General features: G+C 44.2%; 1 protein-coding gene across 4 annotated transcripts in view; it reads right to left on the minus strand.

Moving 5' to 3' along the window:
• MTCL1 (microtubule crosslinking factor 1) overlaps positions 1-16,647 on the minus strand; it is a 135,404-nt gene that overhangs the window by 49,107 nt on the left and 69,650 nt on the right. For 2 of the 4 annotated variants that reach the window (XM_056137919.1, XM_056137920.1), the window contains exons 4-5: positions 4,946-5,005; positions 3,765-3,842 (exon numbers count right to left, since the gene is read on the minus strand). In XM_056137919.1, the coding sequence (XP_055993894.1) occupies positions 3,765-3,842; positions 4,946-5,005 (138 nt within the window). The remainder of the gene's footprint in view (positions 1-3,764; positions 3,843-4,945; positions 5,006-16,647) is intronic. The other 2 variants (XM_056137921.1, XM_056137922.1) reach the window with 1 other exon arrangement.

Genomic DNA, 16,647 nt, shown 5'->3' on the forward strand with positions numbered 1-16,647 from the left:
GTGTTTTTCATGATTTCCCTTGCACCTCGCCTCCGACACACACACACACACACACACACACACACACACCAATCTTCCCATGATGCACTAAGTTCCAGGTAGAAAGAGCCACGACAAAGGCCAGGGCACAAGGTGAGGCCTCCAGTCTGCTGCTTTGTCACAGAAATAAAAGAAACCACAAAATTAGTCTGGGGAAGATGCGTACATGAAGACCCTCCTCCGAGTGACGAAGGAGGCAAGGGTACATGAAATGAAACCGCCCACCCCCTGTAGTAATGAAGGGACCCGTCATGGCTTGGGGAACCTAGTAGGGCTAATCAGCAGCACCACTGAGACACCAGCACCAGGCTAGGAAGACGCTGCAGTGCCTGCTTCTGCCCACTGTTCCGTTTTCCTCCAGAGGCACGCCCAGACCCCATTCCACAGCCAACCCCAGGGTAGGGAGGGCAGGGGCCACCTGGGTGGACAGAGAGTGTAGGGCACAGCAGCTTCCCAGCCCTCCTCCTCCTCTCTCCCTGTTCCCAACATAGCACAAGGATGACGGGAGGACAAAAAATGAGATGGAAGGAATGAGGGGGGCTTTGGAGACCACGGTGCTGAGTAAGTGTGAAGAGCTGACGGTTAGTATCAATCAGATGCTGCAAACCTAAAAGGCCGGGTCACTCACAACCTCTTTGCCATGCAAGTGCAACTTCTGAGCCTTTGGTTACTCTCCGCTCCCTTTAGTTGCTGTAACAGAGCAGGAAATTAAACTCAGAACACCCAATGCAAGGAATTAGTGTTTCAAAACCAGAGAGGTGGCTCTCACTGGCATCCTAGAAATTTCTGGAGGGACTCCCCCCCCCACCATGGGGCCTCTGAGCTGTGAAAGGCCTACACCTGCTTGGCTGGGTCAATCTAGAAGGCACTTTGTGGGCCAGCAGCCAAGGAAACTCTGTCTTCCTGGGCTCTCGAATTCTGTCCCACACAAATATTTCACTTTTCCTACTGAGTACGGAAAATGGCCAGTTTCAGCAATCCTTCCTCTTTCAGGGCTATAGGTGGTTTGAATAGGCTGTAGCAGTCAATGATTTCCACAGAGGTGCCACACAGAGAAACACAACATATTCTATGATTGTCAAGCCCTGTGGGCCCTGGTGAATGGGGCCAACAGTGAAGCCAATCTCTGGAAACAGTAAGAGATTGAATTGTGGCAGTCCATCCTTTGGGTCCTGCAGAGCTAACTCAGCTTCCCTACTCAGAGAACTGGGCTCACTCTCAGTCATTTGCTTGCTGCAGACTTGCCACTGGGCAGAGGGACATAGGAACACCTTTCCTCAGAGTCCCCCCAGTTTTCCTGCTTCCATCTTGTAGAGGCCTCCCCTCCTCTCCTTGGCATGATTCCATGGAAGGAGAAAATAATGTCACAAGGAAGACACAGGGAAAGTCTAAAGCCAACTGGGAGTAGTCCTGTACCCTAAGGACAATTTTCCTGCCACCGGCCTCATGACAAAGGACAATACAATCCTGTTGGGTTTGGGGTGACAGATGAGTACCCCTCCTGCCCCTCCTGTTCAGGGTACCAGGTGCTGACTGTGAGCTGTCCCGTCATGTCTTCAGCTGGAACCTCCCTCCATCATAAGGTTATTGTGAAGGTCAAAGTAAATATCAGCTAGCCTATCTGAACACCCTGAAATGAGTCCTTCTTTGTCTGAAATCCAGTTCTTATTGGGGAGAGGTCAGTCACTCTGATTTTCTCCTCCTCCGTGCGATATAAATGTCACAAGAGTACAGTGTGGTCTTGTGTCCTGAGAACTTATCTATCACATTCAGGTTTGGTTTGTTTCGGGGTCGTCAGATAGAAGAAGTGCTTCTGTGCCCAAGTGAACATCAAGTTGCCTGCCCTGCCCACAAAGAACAAACCAGGTTCTCATTGTTGGTCATTTTTTAAAGGGCCTACCTAAACTTCAAAAGATATTGTCTTTAATTCCCACTCTGAAGGAAAAGTATGCCTTTATTCTTTCTGCTGAGTACATGCATATATGTTACTCTTGCGGGGGAGGGGCACACCCAGTGGTGTTCAAGGCTTACTCCTGATTCTGCACTCAGAAATCACTCTGGCAGGCTCATGGGACCAAAAAAGGGTGCTGGGGATTGAACCTCTGTTGGCTGCATGTAAGGCAAGAGCCTTACTTTTTTACCCATGCATGTTTAGCAACCCAATTTTTTACAATTTTCAAGAGGAGAACAATCAAAAGCACCTTTTTAATTTTGGGACACAGACTTGCAAGGAGTTCAAAAAGAGTGAGATTTATGCTTTCCACTTGAAGGCATTAATATACATATAGTAATATAGACAGAGACAAGTTTCCTGGACTTTGGGGAAAAAAGTTTGGGAGTGAAAAGCTTGACACTGCCCTTAGCCCTATTATTAACTAAGGAGCCAGCACTGCTCCTTGGTCGCAAACTGATCCCATCTCCTGAAGCATGGAGATTCAGCTCCATGCCTAAGGGCAGCAGCAGCAGGGACCAGGGGACAAAGTTGCCTGCCACAGAGCTCATCCATCCTCTGGAAACCTCAGGGCTAGACTTTTGGTTGGCAGGTCATTGCCGTTGCCAGTGAATGCCCTGACCTTCCATCCATGGAGGCTGGGAAAGGGCACACAAGGGACACCTGCCTGCATCAGAGGAAGCTTTTATCTCAAACCCAGAGTTAGGGTGTTTAAGTGATCTCTCCTGGGTAACTTTCCCTAAAATTTGGACTGAGAAATTGGGGAAAGGAGAAGGACTCTGAGAAGTACAGGGGACTGCCCTGACGCATCTGAAACAATGGGTTGTAAGTACTTATCTGCACCACCTGAATGAGGCACAAAATCCTGACCTCCCGCCCCCACAAAAACTTAGAATTGCTTTGATTTCTGGAAATGGGCCCTGGCACCATGCCCCTTTCACCAAAGACCCCTGTTTACTCCTTAGCCATCTCACTGTAAACCAGAACCAAGACACTCTCCCAGCTCTGTAGTGCTAAATTCCAATCTCAATGAAAAGAAGCGTGATTTCTATGAACTACCATATTAGTTACCCATTCACAGATTACCTGTGGATTGAGAACACATCTCAAAAGTCTTCTTGTTCCTTAAAGAAAGAAAGTGTATGCCCACTGGAGTTCTAACATGATGAAAGCATGCCGCCATTCCTACCAACACCCATGCACGCCCCAGCCTGCCACCAATGCTGAAGCCAAGAAAGAATGTGTATTTAATGAAAGGTTCTGACTTTTTCTCTCTGGGGGTGACTAGAATCCTTGGGTGGAAGAGGGGAGCCAAGAGGAGTGGGGAGGTAGGAGAGTGAGCTCATCCTGTGTGTTGAGTGGGAATGGTGGGGAATCAATTGGATATCCCTCCAAATAAGATGGGGACTCAGTCTCAGCTAAAGCATAGGGAGGTTGGATATTCATCTTGTAACCATAAGCATTCTAGTACTCTCACCAGACCCATGGAGAGGTTTTAGCCAGGCCCTGAGCTGCAGGCTATCCAGCTGTGGTGTTAGGAGATCACTGACTACCACCAGGAACGTGTCATGAAAGTGGAACGTGGACTTGGAGTGTCCTATTGCAGGCAGAGAGGGCAAGCATGACATGGAGGGGAGGACGCACACAGGACCACCGCCACCAGCTGAAAAGGCCTTGCCAAGCAGCAAAAATATATCATTATGGGTATATATTCTTCGGCTTGCAAGTCAGATGTCTAGCCAGCACCCCAAGCGCTGGCTGCTCGCATTCCTACCTTGCGCCGGGGTGCCAGTTTCCTTTGAGTTTTGGTTGCAGGCCTGCAGTTCCCAAGGCGCTCCACTCCACCACTCTGCTGAACAGAAACTCCTTGCTCAATGACACTGCAGGCCGAGGGGAGACTTAACCCAACTCCCAGTGCCCGGGGGGTCTTGGGCCACAGCCGAAGACAAAGCCAGCCAGGCTGTTGGTACTGGAATAGGGCCACGGTTCCCCTTAAGGAAAAGGTCTTCCTTGACCAGAAGCCAGTCAGAGGAGACATGCCTGACCCCAGGAGAAGGGGAGGGATTCTCCCTGCCCTGTAGTTAGGGTACCCAGTGAGGGGTGGAGGTTTGGAGGACAAGTCCATCTTTGTCTTTTCTACCCCTCACTGGGACTGGGTCTCCTGGCAGGACAGCCTGGGCCCCCATGAGTTTGGAGAATGGAGACACCCCAGGGGACCAACTGTGGAATCTTTAGGGCAGACCAGCCCAGCCTAGGTCTCAGCTCTCTAATTACTACTGGTTCTGAGAGTTCAGGGACTTGATACCCCAATAATACCTTTGTTCTCTCCAACACCTAATACTAATAATAAGCTGTTTTATTTGTCTTAAAAAAAAAAAAAGAAGGCAGGAAGGAAGGAATCCAGGAAAACTTTCAGAATAGCTGCTAAAATTCTGAAGAGGACATACATAGCATGAACATAGAAAGGGCTAAGCTTTTACCAACTTTAACCAGTAATATATTATTTTAAATTTGGAAAATTTAAGTCATCATTCTGTGCATGGTGGGGGAAGCAATACACAACATTCCAAACAATGCCTTAGGAAGACCCAATATCACAGTGGTGATATTATTTCACCGTGTGAACCACCGTGAAGGCCAAAACAGCATTCCCAGTCTGGGAGCGACAGAGCCCTTAGCTTTGCTGAGATGTTTCACAAAAAGTCATTTTGTCCTTGACTTTCTTGAAGAATCACCCACTTATCAGTGTGAAAGACAAAGGAAAGGAGCCCTTGGCTTGGAAGGGAAAATGCTGACCTTGTGGAGTCTCTAAATGAATCCAATTTTATTTTTTGGGGGAGAGGAATGATGGAATATGGGGGACGGTGGGGTAGATAATGTTTCTTTGATTCCTTCAAAGTCAAAGCTACCCACTTTTTAAAGAAAATTCAAATAGAAGCAATTGCCCCTGCTTACCTGGTTGAAGGTTTTCTTGTCTTTATACACTTCTCGGCTGCCTCTTCTTTTTAGGGAACTCTGAAAAAGATCCAAGTGACATTCAGTTTCAGAGGGATCCCATGAGGGAGCCAAAGTGAGGCAGAGGACACAGACAGTGGACAGACACTCATTTCTCCACTGTATTCAGGAAGCAACTTTGATTAATACTTTAGATGCAGTCGAATAAGCATGGTGAGATATTCAAATCCTAAGAGGCCAATAAATCCAGATGATAACAATTCCTCAATTGACTTTCATGGAAATAAGAGCTGATCTGCATTTTTTCTCTTTTTTTTTTTTTAGGGGGGGGGTGCGGACACAACCAGCAGTGCTCAGGGCTTATTCCTGGCTCCGTACTCAGGGTTCACTCCTGATAGGGCTTGGGGGACCACATGGGGTGCTGGAGATTGAACCTGAGTCTGCAACATTTAAGGCAAGCATCTTACCTGCTGTACTATTACTCCAGCCCCTTTAACAACAAAAAATAAAAACAGACTGAAGAAATGTATTAAATATTAATAGTGATTATTTTCAAGGGACAGAATTATAGGTGAGTTTAGTTTTGGTTTTGGGATACTACCCAATAATGCTGGGGATGCTTCAGGAGCCAGGCAGTGTTAGGGATTAAACACCAGCCCTTTCAGGCAAATTATGTGCCAGTCCTTTCAGCTGCCTCTTGGGTCCTTTAATTTTTTTGCTGGGACATTTTCTGGGTTCCAATTATCTGCAGTGAATATTATTTTATTTGCAATTAAAATGATTTAATTAATTTTAAATCATTTAAATTATTAAAACATTAAAGCCTATTTTAAAAAGAAAAATAATTATTTATTTAGCTGCTGGGGATCAAGCCCAGGGCCTCACACATGCCAGGCATATGCTCTATCTATCACAGGTGTGAGAACAAAAAGCATCACTCACTTTCTGTGAAGGCTTGCAGGCATACTTCACTATGACCTGTTTCTTGGGTCTCTTTTGTTAAATTGATATTGTTTTTGTTGGTTTTTCTCTGAGGCATAACACACACACACACACACACACACACACACACACACACACAGAGTTTTTGTTATTTCAAAAGATCAAAAAGTCCTGAGGACTTTGCAGGCACCCCACTATAAAGAAAGTCCCCAATACAAGGTGTAGTCTTCATCATTCAAACTTGATGAGTCGCATTCACTCAAGAGACATGAGTGTCTTGGGCACATTGGCCAAGGACCCTGGGGTTGGAATGACTGTTATTTGTATGAGATTATTATTAGCCAGTTCATTCCTCTAGATAACTCAGAGATCCTGGAAAATCTCTTCCAAGAAACAATTCTGGAAAAGGAGAAAATGCAGATTATCACATAAACAACCCATTAATCAAATAAACAACCCAGAATTTAGAACCTGCAGCTGATTAATTTCAGTCTTTTTTCAGTCTGGTTTGCTGCCAACAATCAACACTATTCCTACTAACAAAAAAAAGCTCTGAATTCAAATGAATTTTATCAAAGACCTGATGCTTTTGCAAGGAAGTAAATGTGATTAAATAACATATGAAATAAGGCAGTGACATGGACTTCCACATCACTCCATGTTGCCTATATTAAGTTAATCAGTTTTCTGCAGACAAATTCAGAACTCAAATACGCTCTTTTTTTTTTTTTTTTTTTAAATACGCTCTTAATTGCTAGGATTTTAGAGATTTCAAGCATAAAATTTAGGGGACAACTAAAATTTAGCATGCTCTAAATTATGAATCAGTGGGAAGAGGGTAGATGTAGAAAGATGATTTTTAGAACTCTTTCAGGTTCCTACTATTTAGAAAGTAGCTTAGATTATTTGGGGCTGATTTATAGCAAATACAATTACAAGATCAGATTAAGAAAATGAAGGCACAGAGGACTTCTCATTCCTTTTAGGAGGAAGTTATTAAGATTCATTTATCCATTAAAGAACGTGTGTAAGTGCTATGAGACAGGAACGGTAAGATTTATAGTCAGTCCATATCATCAGGTTCCACAGCCTTGGATTCAACCAATTGTAGTTCAAAAATCTGTACTACAAGGCCAGTGGGTCAGCTCAACAGTTGGGAGCCTATGCTTTGCATGGTCTCCTGAGCACCACCAGGAGTGCCCACTTGAACTGACATATGCAAATTGATTTTTATTTCTGCGTCATTATGCCCTAAGCAATACAGTATAACAGTAATTTGCATAATGTTAGCATTGTGTCAGATATTATAATGATGAGAGATGATCTAAAGTATAAGGGAGAACTGTGTAGATTATATGCAGACACTGTACCACTATGTAAAAGAATTTGAGCATCTAAGGATTCTGGTGTCCCCAGGGGTTCTGGATGGAATCAATCGCCTTAGAAACTAAGAAATGACTATATTAGCTTCTTCTCCAACTAGATCCCACCTCTCTCCTCCTCCCTAGGAGACTGAAATTCCTCCAGGTCCCTGCAGAAAGGAAGGTCTCTCTCCTTTGCCCTGTTTGAGATGACAATGGCATTAGCAGCTACCATTTCTTGCCAGGCACAGTATTAAACTCATTCAATCTAATTTACTTCTCATGAAAGCTGCAGAAGCAGATATTATTATGTCTGACCAAACACAAGAAAGCACATTCAGAATTGAGGGAATATTTCTAGGTCTTCTGAACTTGGAAATGGGGTACCAACCTGACTTTACACCCCAGCAATTTGTATAGACCCCCAAGTTCACAGCTTCTGTCCAGCCTCTCAAATTCAGGGAGTTTTAAACTGTCTCTTCATTTTCTTTTCTAAAGATTTGTGAGCCCCAAATTGTTGTTTTTTTATCATCCAAAAATAGTTATTCTGTAGCAAGAAAAAGTATGAATAACCAATATTGGAATAGTTGCAAAGTGTTCAGTGCATGAGTTGCCTCATGGGCATGAAATGTTTGTTGGAGCTCGAATGAGTCCAGAAAGGATCAGAGGCAACAGACATCAATGTTCCTTGTTTGGAAGAGACAGAAAGCTATTATCAGAGGACAGAGATCATGAAATAGAGACGGAGAAGAGGTGGGACACCCTGGCAAAACATACTGGCTGAAGAAAGACAGCCATAGAAGCCAGAGCTGAGTCATGACCTCCAGAAGCCCAGATGAAGAGGGCAAGCATGAAGAACAAAATTCCCAGACACACACACACACACACACACACACACACACACACACACACACACGGCCTGCACACCCTGCCCATCACACACCACTTTCTCCTGGGAAAACAGCATGATGCTAACCATGACAGACAGCTGCCTCTGTAAATTTGTGGAATGTGTCAATATTTGCTTGCACTGGTGATTTGGTGGATTTTATTTGAACCTCTGAGACATGGATTTTGAAACTTAGCTATTGGGAAGTTATTGGTTAAAACACATTACAGCATAGTAGCCTCAAACCATGCAAAATTAACTAAAATGATAATGATAAATAAAAGTAAAAGCTTTTATTAAAATGCAAAAAAGAAAAATGAAAAATCATATTTATTGGAAAACTACTATGACTGCACCAAAGGCCAAAACTAGAACTCCCCACTCTCAATGAGTACATTCTTGAAGGCTCTTGGCAAAACCACCAAGCATTAGATGAAATATTAATTAGAATCCATTTTAGAAGATCCTACTGATCAGTTGGTGAGTGATCATGGGCTCTTGACCACTCAAAAAAAGTTGAAAATTTATATGAATCTTTTCTACTTGCTAATGAGAACTGAAGATAAGGACTGTGCACTTTTTTCTGGTATGTTTGTTTTGGTTTTGGGCCACACCTAGCAGTGCTCAGGGGTTAATCCTGTCTCTGCACTCAAGAATTACTCCTGGCTATGCTCAGGGGACCATATGGGATGCTGGGGATTGAACCTGGGTTGGCTGTGTGCAAAGCAAGCACCCTGCACTGTACTATGACTCCAGCCCCAGGACTGTGTACTTTTTCATTTTTTTTTTCCCGAGGGGTTGTTGGGTGTGCTCAAAGCTTGTTGTGTGCTCAGGGTTTGGTCTGGCAGTGCTGAGGGGACCGTATGTAGAGATGGGGTCTGAACCTGAGTCAGCCATACGCAAGCCAAAAGCCTTCCTTGCTATACTATCTCTCCAGCCCAAGGTTTGTGTTCTTTTCAATTCTGAAGAATCTGCTTATAGATTTGTTTGCAAAGCAAGGGTGGGGGGAGGAGATGAACCTAGAAACCATGGATACCAACTGTAAACCACAGTGCCTAAATAAAAATAAATAAAACAAATCTGTCTCTGCTTTTCCACTGTCTAATGAAAGGAAGTACACCAGTTCATCAAGAGAGGCAAATTATTTCCTAGTCTAATGAAATAATACCAAACAATAAGAAGTACTCATAAAGCTCCCAAAATAGAAATATGAGGTATTTTTTAAATGCCATTCCTCTTTTCAGAGAAAATTTGTTCACTCATTTTTTTAGGTGCCTGTAATATGAAAAATATTTAGTGTTTTAGTTTAACTTTCAAATAAGAGATCATGCAGAAAATTTCTGCATTACTAATTATATTATTTCATATATACCTTCTCTTTCAGGTTATAGGGTCTTTCTGCCATCACAACTCTGGATGTTCTAGTTGGACTTAGAGGATTGTTTTAGATAATATAGTGCATTGGTATACTATTGAATTTATACAACACATTTGCAAAACTAACGTGAATGTAAATTTAAGATCTGTGCACATATTATATGTAAATCAACAAAATAAACAAAAATCAAGCTAGTTAACAATTTAACCAATATGAGTCAATTGTATAACTATGAATAGGGGAAAGTCAATTAGTGGCAATAATTTCTTTTCTTTATTTATTTGTGGGTTTGGGTTACACCCAGCAATGCTACTCCAGCCTCTAACTCTGGCAGTGCTCAGAGGATCATGCAGTACTAGGGACTGGATCCATGTCTCCTTCATGCAAAGCATGGACTGCAGCCCACTGAGCTATCTCTCCACCTTCAAAATTTCTTTTATTTATTTATTTATTTATAGACAATATAGGTTTATTGACTGCTTTCTGTGATAGCATAAAATTACAATAATGGAGAAGTAGCCAGACAATTTCTTTTAAATCCATGAAAAAATTAGATGGACCAGGCTAGAGAGATAGCATAAGGATTACAGTGCATGCTTTCACATAGCAAAACACGCATGCAGATGACCCCAGTTCAATTCCTGACACTACATGGTCCCCATGAGCATGCACTGCTGGGTGTGGCCCAAATACCCTCAACAACAAAAACTACATGGACAGATGAATAGATATGTGATAAAGGAGGTTACAGGAAAATAATGTAGAATGCAGGTGGTGAGAACATATGGGTTCACTATTAACTTTCCCACACTTGCTTGAAAATTTTCATAATATCAGGAAGGGAAACATACACATAAGTGTGAAGTTCCACTGAAGTCAGCCAATACTATAGAGCTGTTAGAATCATAATTATTGAAAACCTTAAATGACATGAGAATTTTTCCTAAAATTAATGCCACATAGATGTAGGATAGAAAAAAGCTATAAATTTAATATACTTTTACCATGATAAAATATTTTTATCTTTGAGATATTTGGCAAATATACTAAAATGCTGACAGGTTTTATCAATAGTTAGGAGAAATGTGACTCCGAGCCTTCATTGATTTTTTTTTCTTTTGGTATTCTCTCCCAAACAGGGAAAATTAACGTTCTATACTTTCAAATGAGAAAAGAAGCTATTTCTTTGGATGGATGACACAACATAATACAAACTCCCATAAATCTAATTCTTTTTTATTTTGGTTTTTGAGCCATGCCTGGCCATGCTCAGGGGTTAGTCCTGGCTTTGCGCTCAGGGGTCATTCCTGATGGGCACAGGGGACCATATGGAGTACTGGGAATTAAACCTTGAGTCGGCAGCATGAAAAACAAGCACACTACCTGCTCTATTATCTCTCTGCCCCCATAAATCTAATTCTGTGTGACATGTGCAGTCTGCCCTGGAAGCAACGGATAAAACTGTGGCCTGTGGACCCTTGAGTGAGATGAAAATGAACAGGAAACTTAGCAGCAGGATGAACAATCAGGCAAGATTAGCTCCTTGCTTGTACGAATTAGCAGAAACATCTTCCCCCAGAAGACAGAAGACAAAGAGAAGCCTAATGGATATTTAGAAGCAGCAAATGGAACTGCCTTCCCAGGCTTCGGGTTCTTCTGAGAGCCCCCCAGCCCCACCTGGGCTGCAGCTTGCTAACCTGTGTTGCTATTGAGCTCTGTTATCACAACCTCCATCCACCTCCAATCACCATCCACCCAAAGATGGAACTCGTGGAGTCTCTGGTGAGCATGCTGCATGAAGGGATCTCTGTCCCATGGAACATTCTCCAGAATTTTCCCTCTCAACTCCAGCACAGGAATGCTCACCACCCCCACTCTAGCTGGTGGGAGAAAGACATGGAGATTCTTGGCTCCATGGTACCCTGACTCCCAAGGGGCAAAAGCTCTCCTGATTCTCCACCATCAGCTCTGCTGTGGTTCTGGGAGCTGTCGTTGTCTCAGCTGTACCACATCAGAAACTGAGCTTCAGGAGAGGGATAGGAACCTCCTTCCTCCTGAAGAGTGAGCAAGCCCCAGGGTGGGAAAGCAGGTGGGGAGCTGTGGAAGGGGCTGGCCAGCTCCAGCTTGAGGTGGGTCAGAGGGGAGCACTGGGGAATATGCTTTCAGCAAGACCTAAGTTAGGATCAAAGGAATACTGACACAAACAATACGAGCCCGGGACAGGTAGAACCTGGCACAGTTCAGAGCAGAGGGGGACCCCACTCCACTTACCCACTCAGGTGGGAGGATGCAAGCACCCCACAGAAGACCCAAGCAGTCTGGGTGCTTGTGATTAAGAGCAGCCTGCCTTCCTTGCTATGGTGCCCACTTCTTTGGGGAGCACAGGGGCTCAGAAGCAGGACATCCCACACCAAGCATTCTTCTGCAACCGTCACATAGACAGAAGACTCAGGATTTAAAGCACCACCAGAGCCAGGCCAGGTGATGGTGTTGCAGGGATTCTGCAGCTGAATGAATGACAGGGGCTGTGATCTGAGCCCTTACTCACCCTCTGTGTGAAGTGACCATGTCAGAGAAGCCATGGTGCTTCCCCTCTATGGCAGCCTGCAGCCTGCTCTCCAGAGATCTGGGCTTTTCTCCAACAAGCTGCCATTGGAGCTGGACTGTGAGCAGGGAACTAGGCTGAGAATGCTAGGGCCGGGGGGGGGGGGGGGGCAGGGGGGAGCCAATGGAAAGGCACGGACAGCTCCTTCCTCCTTTCTTCTTTCTATATCCAGTGGAGCTCTGGGTTTACTCCTGACTCTGTGCTAAGGAGTAACCACTGGCAGTGCTCAGGATCATATGCAGTGCTGAGGATCAAACCAGAGTTGGCCACATGCAAGTAAGTGCCTAAACCCCTGTCCTATCTCTGCAGCCAGAACTATATGTTTCTTCACATAGAATCAGATGCTGTAGCTGACTAAAGTAGCTAGCATTTTTGTCTTCTTTTCTAATTTTTATTTATTTGTTTGTTTGGGGCCACATCTGGAGGTACTCAGGGGTTACTCCTGGCTCTGCACACAGGATCGCTTCTGGTGGTGCTGGGGGGACCATATGGGATGCCAGGAATCAAACCCAGGTCAGCTGCATGCAAGGCAAGTGCCCTACCTACTATACTATTAGTCTGGCCCTGGCTTTTCTGTCTTCTAAATGACACTGAATTTATAACCAGCTTCTAACATGAAGAACTGGTGAGAAAAAACCCAGACATTAGAACTTTGTGTACAAGCAAAAAAATCCAGAAGATTATGGAGGCCAGAAGGACAAATGTCCTTAGGAAGGACATAGCAGTCCAGATTTGCACAGCATTTCACTGGGATGGTGCCTCTCTGGGCTGTGTGTAAATATACATTTGGGCAAGCCTTTATGTTAACATTTCTGAGTGGACACTGGATAGGGGCTGGGGCAGAAGGCTGTGGCTGCTTCCTTCCCTGACACAGTTCCTCCTTCCTCTGCCAGGGTTGTCGCTCCACTCTGACAAACCCATATGGTTCAGCAGGTTTGTGAATTGATGCAGAGTTTTGGTCCTACCAACCACTACATCCTCTGACTCTACTGCCTGATAAAAATCACTCCTCCTTGGCTGCACACTGGTTATTTTTGTTTGTTTGTTTTTATGAATTCCAGTTTCTGGTGATGCATTCCAAGGGACCAAAAGCACAATGCAGGAGGCACCTGCACTCCTAGGTTCATTGCAGTACTATTCATAATAGCCAGAATCTGGAAACAACCCAAGTGCCTGAGAACAGATGACGAGATAAAGAAACTATGGTATATAAATACTCCTTGCCATAAGGGAAAAAGTATTTTCTTCATTTTCACGGCTGTATGGATAGATCTGGAAAGCATCATAAGAGCATCATGTTGAGTAAAATCAGTCAAAGGGAGAGAAGCAGACTCAGAATGATATCTCTCATATATGGGATATGAAGAATCTCATAGGGGGATATCAACTATCCAGTGGAAATCGTGGCAAACAGCAGGAGAGCTGGTCTTCAGTAGGAAGCTTTGCACTGGAACAGGAGGAGGTGCGATATAAGGTGGGGAAAGGAACACTAGGACAATGGGGGAGGGGGAAAGTGTCTGCTACAGAAGTAGGTTGGGGGCGGGAGAGAATGGGACACGAGCTGAGGGTGGTGGACACTGGTAAAGGGATTAGTAGTGAAGCATTGTATACCTGGAATTCAATAATAAATATTTTTGCAACTTTGTAATTCACAATGATTCAATTACAATTTTTTTAAATCATTCCTTTTGGCTACACACCAGGTTGGTAAAAATGAGACCCTGCAGAAACTGTGAGTAGAAAAGCCCCCAAACATGGAGAGGTCCATGCCATGCCACTTGCAACTGGAGACTAGGAATCTTGGTCCCCACTTTGTTCCCATCAGGAGAGAAAGAGGCTTAACCAGGTGACTCAATGTACCCAAGGTCATGGAGAGAGTGATCAGATTGACCACACCTCAGATGCCCCCAAGTGCAGGCCACAACCATCACACAGTCCCACGGAGTCACGCATCCCTTCTGCTCATCAGTCTTCTGTCCAGTGCACTCGACACAACCCCATTTGGCAGCTGCACCTTCCCTGCCCTCTCAAGCCCCACATCACTTTGGGAGACTGACAGGAGGAAAGTGGCCAGCACAAAATCACACCTCTGCTTTACAACCTCACTTGGGTACCACAGCCTGGTCTAGGCAAACATTCACTTGAGGATGCAAACAAAAGCGGTTTGCCAACTTAACTGGTGTTCAAAGAGCAAGCCCATGGGAAATCTGAGTAGTGCAGAGTCTGTGAATAGGAAAACGTCAGAGGACAGATGTTTTTGTGATTTTATGTTTTGGTAAAATCTTTACCCTCTGTGTCCACTCTCTCGTGCCAGCATCTCGTGATCGCATCACACACCTGTGTTCACTATTTGGTTCTGACCCCTTTGGGAAGTTTTCTTCTTCCCTGTTTAACATCTGGAGTGATAATACTTCAAATTTCACACACAAAGGTGTAATTTTAACTGGCTTTGGAAAGCTCTCACGCAGTAAGCCTTTAGAGAAACGTGGAATTCAAATTGTAACCTTTTTTGGGCATTAGATAATAAGCCTTATTCCAAAATTGGTCTAACATCTTCATGAATCTTTCAGTTTTCTGGAGAGCACATGGGGTGAGCAAAAGGGCAAACAGGAGCGCGAGCGAGGGTGTATATGGGGGTGCACATCCGTGACCAAATCCAGGGGTGATGGGACATGCAGCTGGAGACCTCAGACTTGTTGACTGGGCAAAGCCAGCAGTTGTCAAAGAGGGAACAACGGTACTATCCCATCTAATGGACATAAAGGGTTCGCTAAGACTAAATGAAGTGCCATGTGGAATTATGGTAGCCATAAAAAGCAATCACAATCTCAGCTTACTAAAGAACTCTGATTCTTTTCCTGATTAATATTTTCAAATGCTACTCATCTTCTTTTCTGCTAGTTGGTTTGACAGATTGGAGAGTAGGAGCCATTGTTAATCATTTTTGCTTGCCTTTCTCTCTGAGGAATAAAGCAGATGTCCACAGAAATGTCTCTTTTTCTCTGCAGAACAAAGGGCTGTTTGGAGTATAATCTTTAACAGTGAAGTTTCTGTATATTCTTGTATATTCTTTTATGCATATAGAATGAAATTTGAACCCTTAAGAAGTCTAAATTCACATGTCAGGTCACATAAAATCTATCATGAAAATATCTTATTAATGCTTGTTAGGAACTCATGGAAGGAATTTGAATACAACATAGAGGTCTCGCATTAGGTGGGCATTATTTCTAGCATTTCAGGCTGATAAGAAGGTCAGATTTGCACAAAGCAATGAAGTAAGCCAACAGTCACAATACATAGAAGCCAGAGGAGAAAAGGGACATAAGTTCTACCCACCACTGAATCCCGTTGGACCCCAAGGATCAAAGGAGTGATGCCCACTTGGTACCTATCAGGGATTTTCCCTCACATAAGAACATAAATTGATGAATAAGGTTATGGGAGTTGGTTCCAGGGTGAGTAAACGTATGAAGCAGAGGAAAAGGAATTAGGGGGAGAGGGATCATGAAACTTTCTATATGCCATTTTTTTTTTGGCTCGGAATCAGTCAGTTCTGCACTAGCTGAAAATCTCATCAGGGTGTGGACCAACAAGCAGTTGGAAAAATTAGAAAAATGAGACCAATGCACTGTGGGTCCAAGAGCAAACCCAGCCCTTTGGCATCTGTACCAGGAGACCCTTCCAGGCAGCGCTCTCCTTAGATGCTCTCCTCCTCTTCCACACATCTACTCAGCCAGGGTCTGGGTTGCAGTTCTGCTATTTTCCCCCACATACAAAACAACAGACACAAGGCCCTGTCACAAGGTGTCCTATGATCTGATGGTGGTGTCTGTCTCCTTATAAATGAGACATTCTGAATGGGAGTCATTGGGAAAGATCATTTCTTCATAAGGTTTCTGTGCAAAAGATGTATTAACCAAAAAAAAAAAATTGCAAAGGAATCTGATAAAGAGGAGGAATGTAGAGAACTTGAAGTGAAGAGGGTAGTTGGAGGAAGAAGAGAAGGGGGAGAAAAGGAGAAGGAGAAAGTGGTGATGATGGTGGAGAAGGAGGAGGAAGAGGAGGAGGAGGAGGAAGAAGAGGAGGAGGGGAGGAAGAAGAGGAGGAGGGGAAGGAGGAGGAGGAGCAGGAGCAGAAGCAGGAGCAGGAGGAGAAGCACAGAGACAGAGGCTGTAATGAGAGGTTAGTATAGACCAACTTCCCCAAACCATGAGAAGGGGACAGAAAGCAGGTGAGAGACCTTTCCAAGCAACTCCCCGCCCCACCCCCTACCCCTGCCATTCCTGTGTTGTTCACTTTTCTCCCACTTCTCATCCTTCTATTGCAGAACCTCCTGTCTGTTACCCACCAAGAAAGGGCCTTATTGTGATCCTTTTCACCATGGCCTGGGCTCTATACCTGTCTCTGTTCTCATGATGCTCATCTACACCTGGGTACCACATACCAGGACTGACCCCAAAACACTGAGTAGGAAGTAACCCCTCAGAATTCTGAGTATGCCTCACCCCATAACAGGATTAAAAT

Source organism: Sorex fumeus, unplaced genomic scaffold, assembly GCF_029834395.1.
Source record: "Sorex fumeus unplaced genomic scaffold, SorFum_2.1 ptg000128l, whole genome shotgun sequence".
NCBI lineage: Eukaryota > Metazoa > Chordata > Mammalia > Eulipotyphla > Soricidae > Sorex > Sorex fumeus.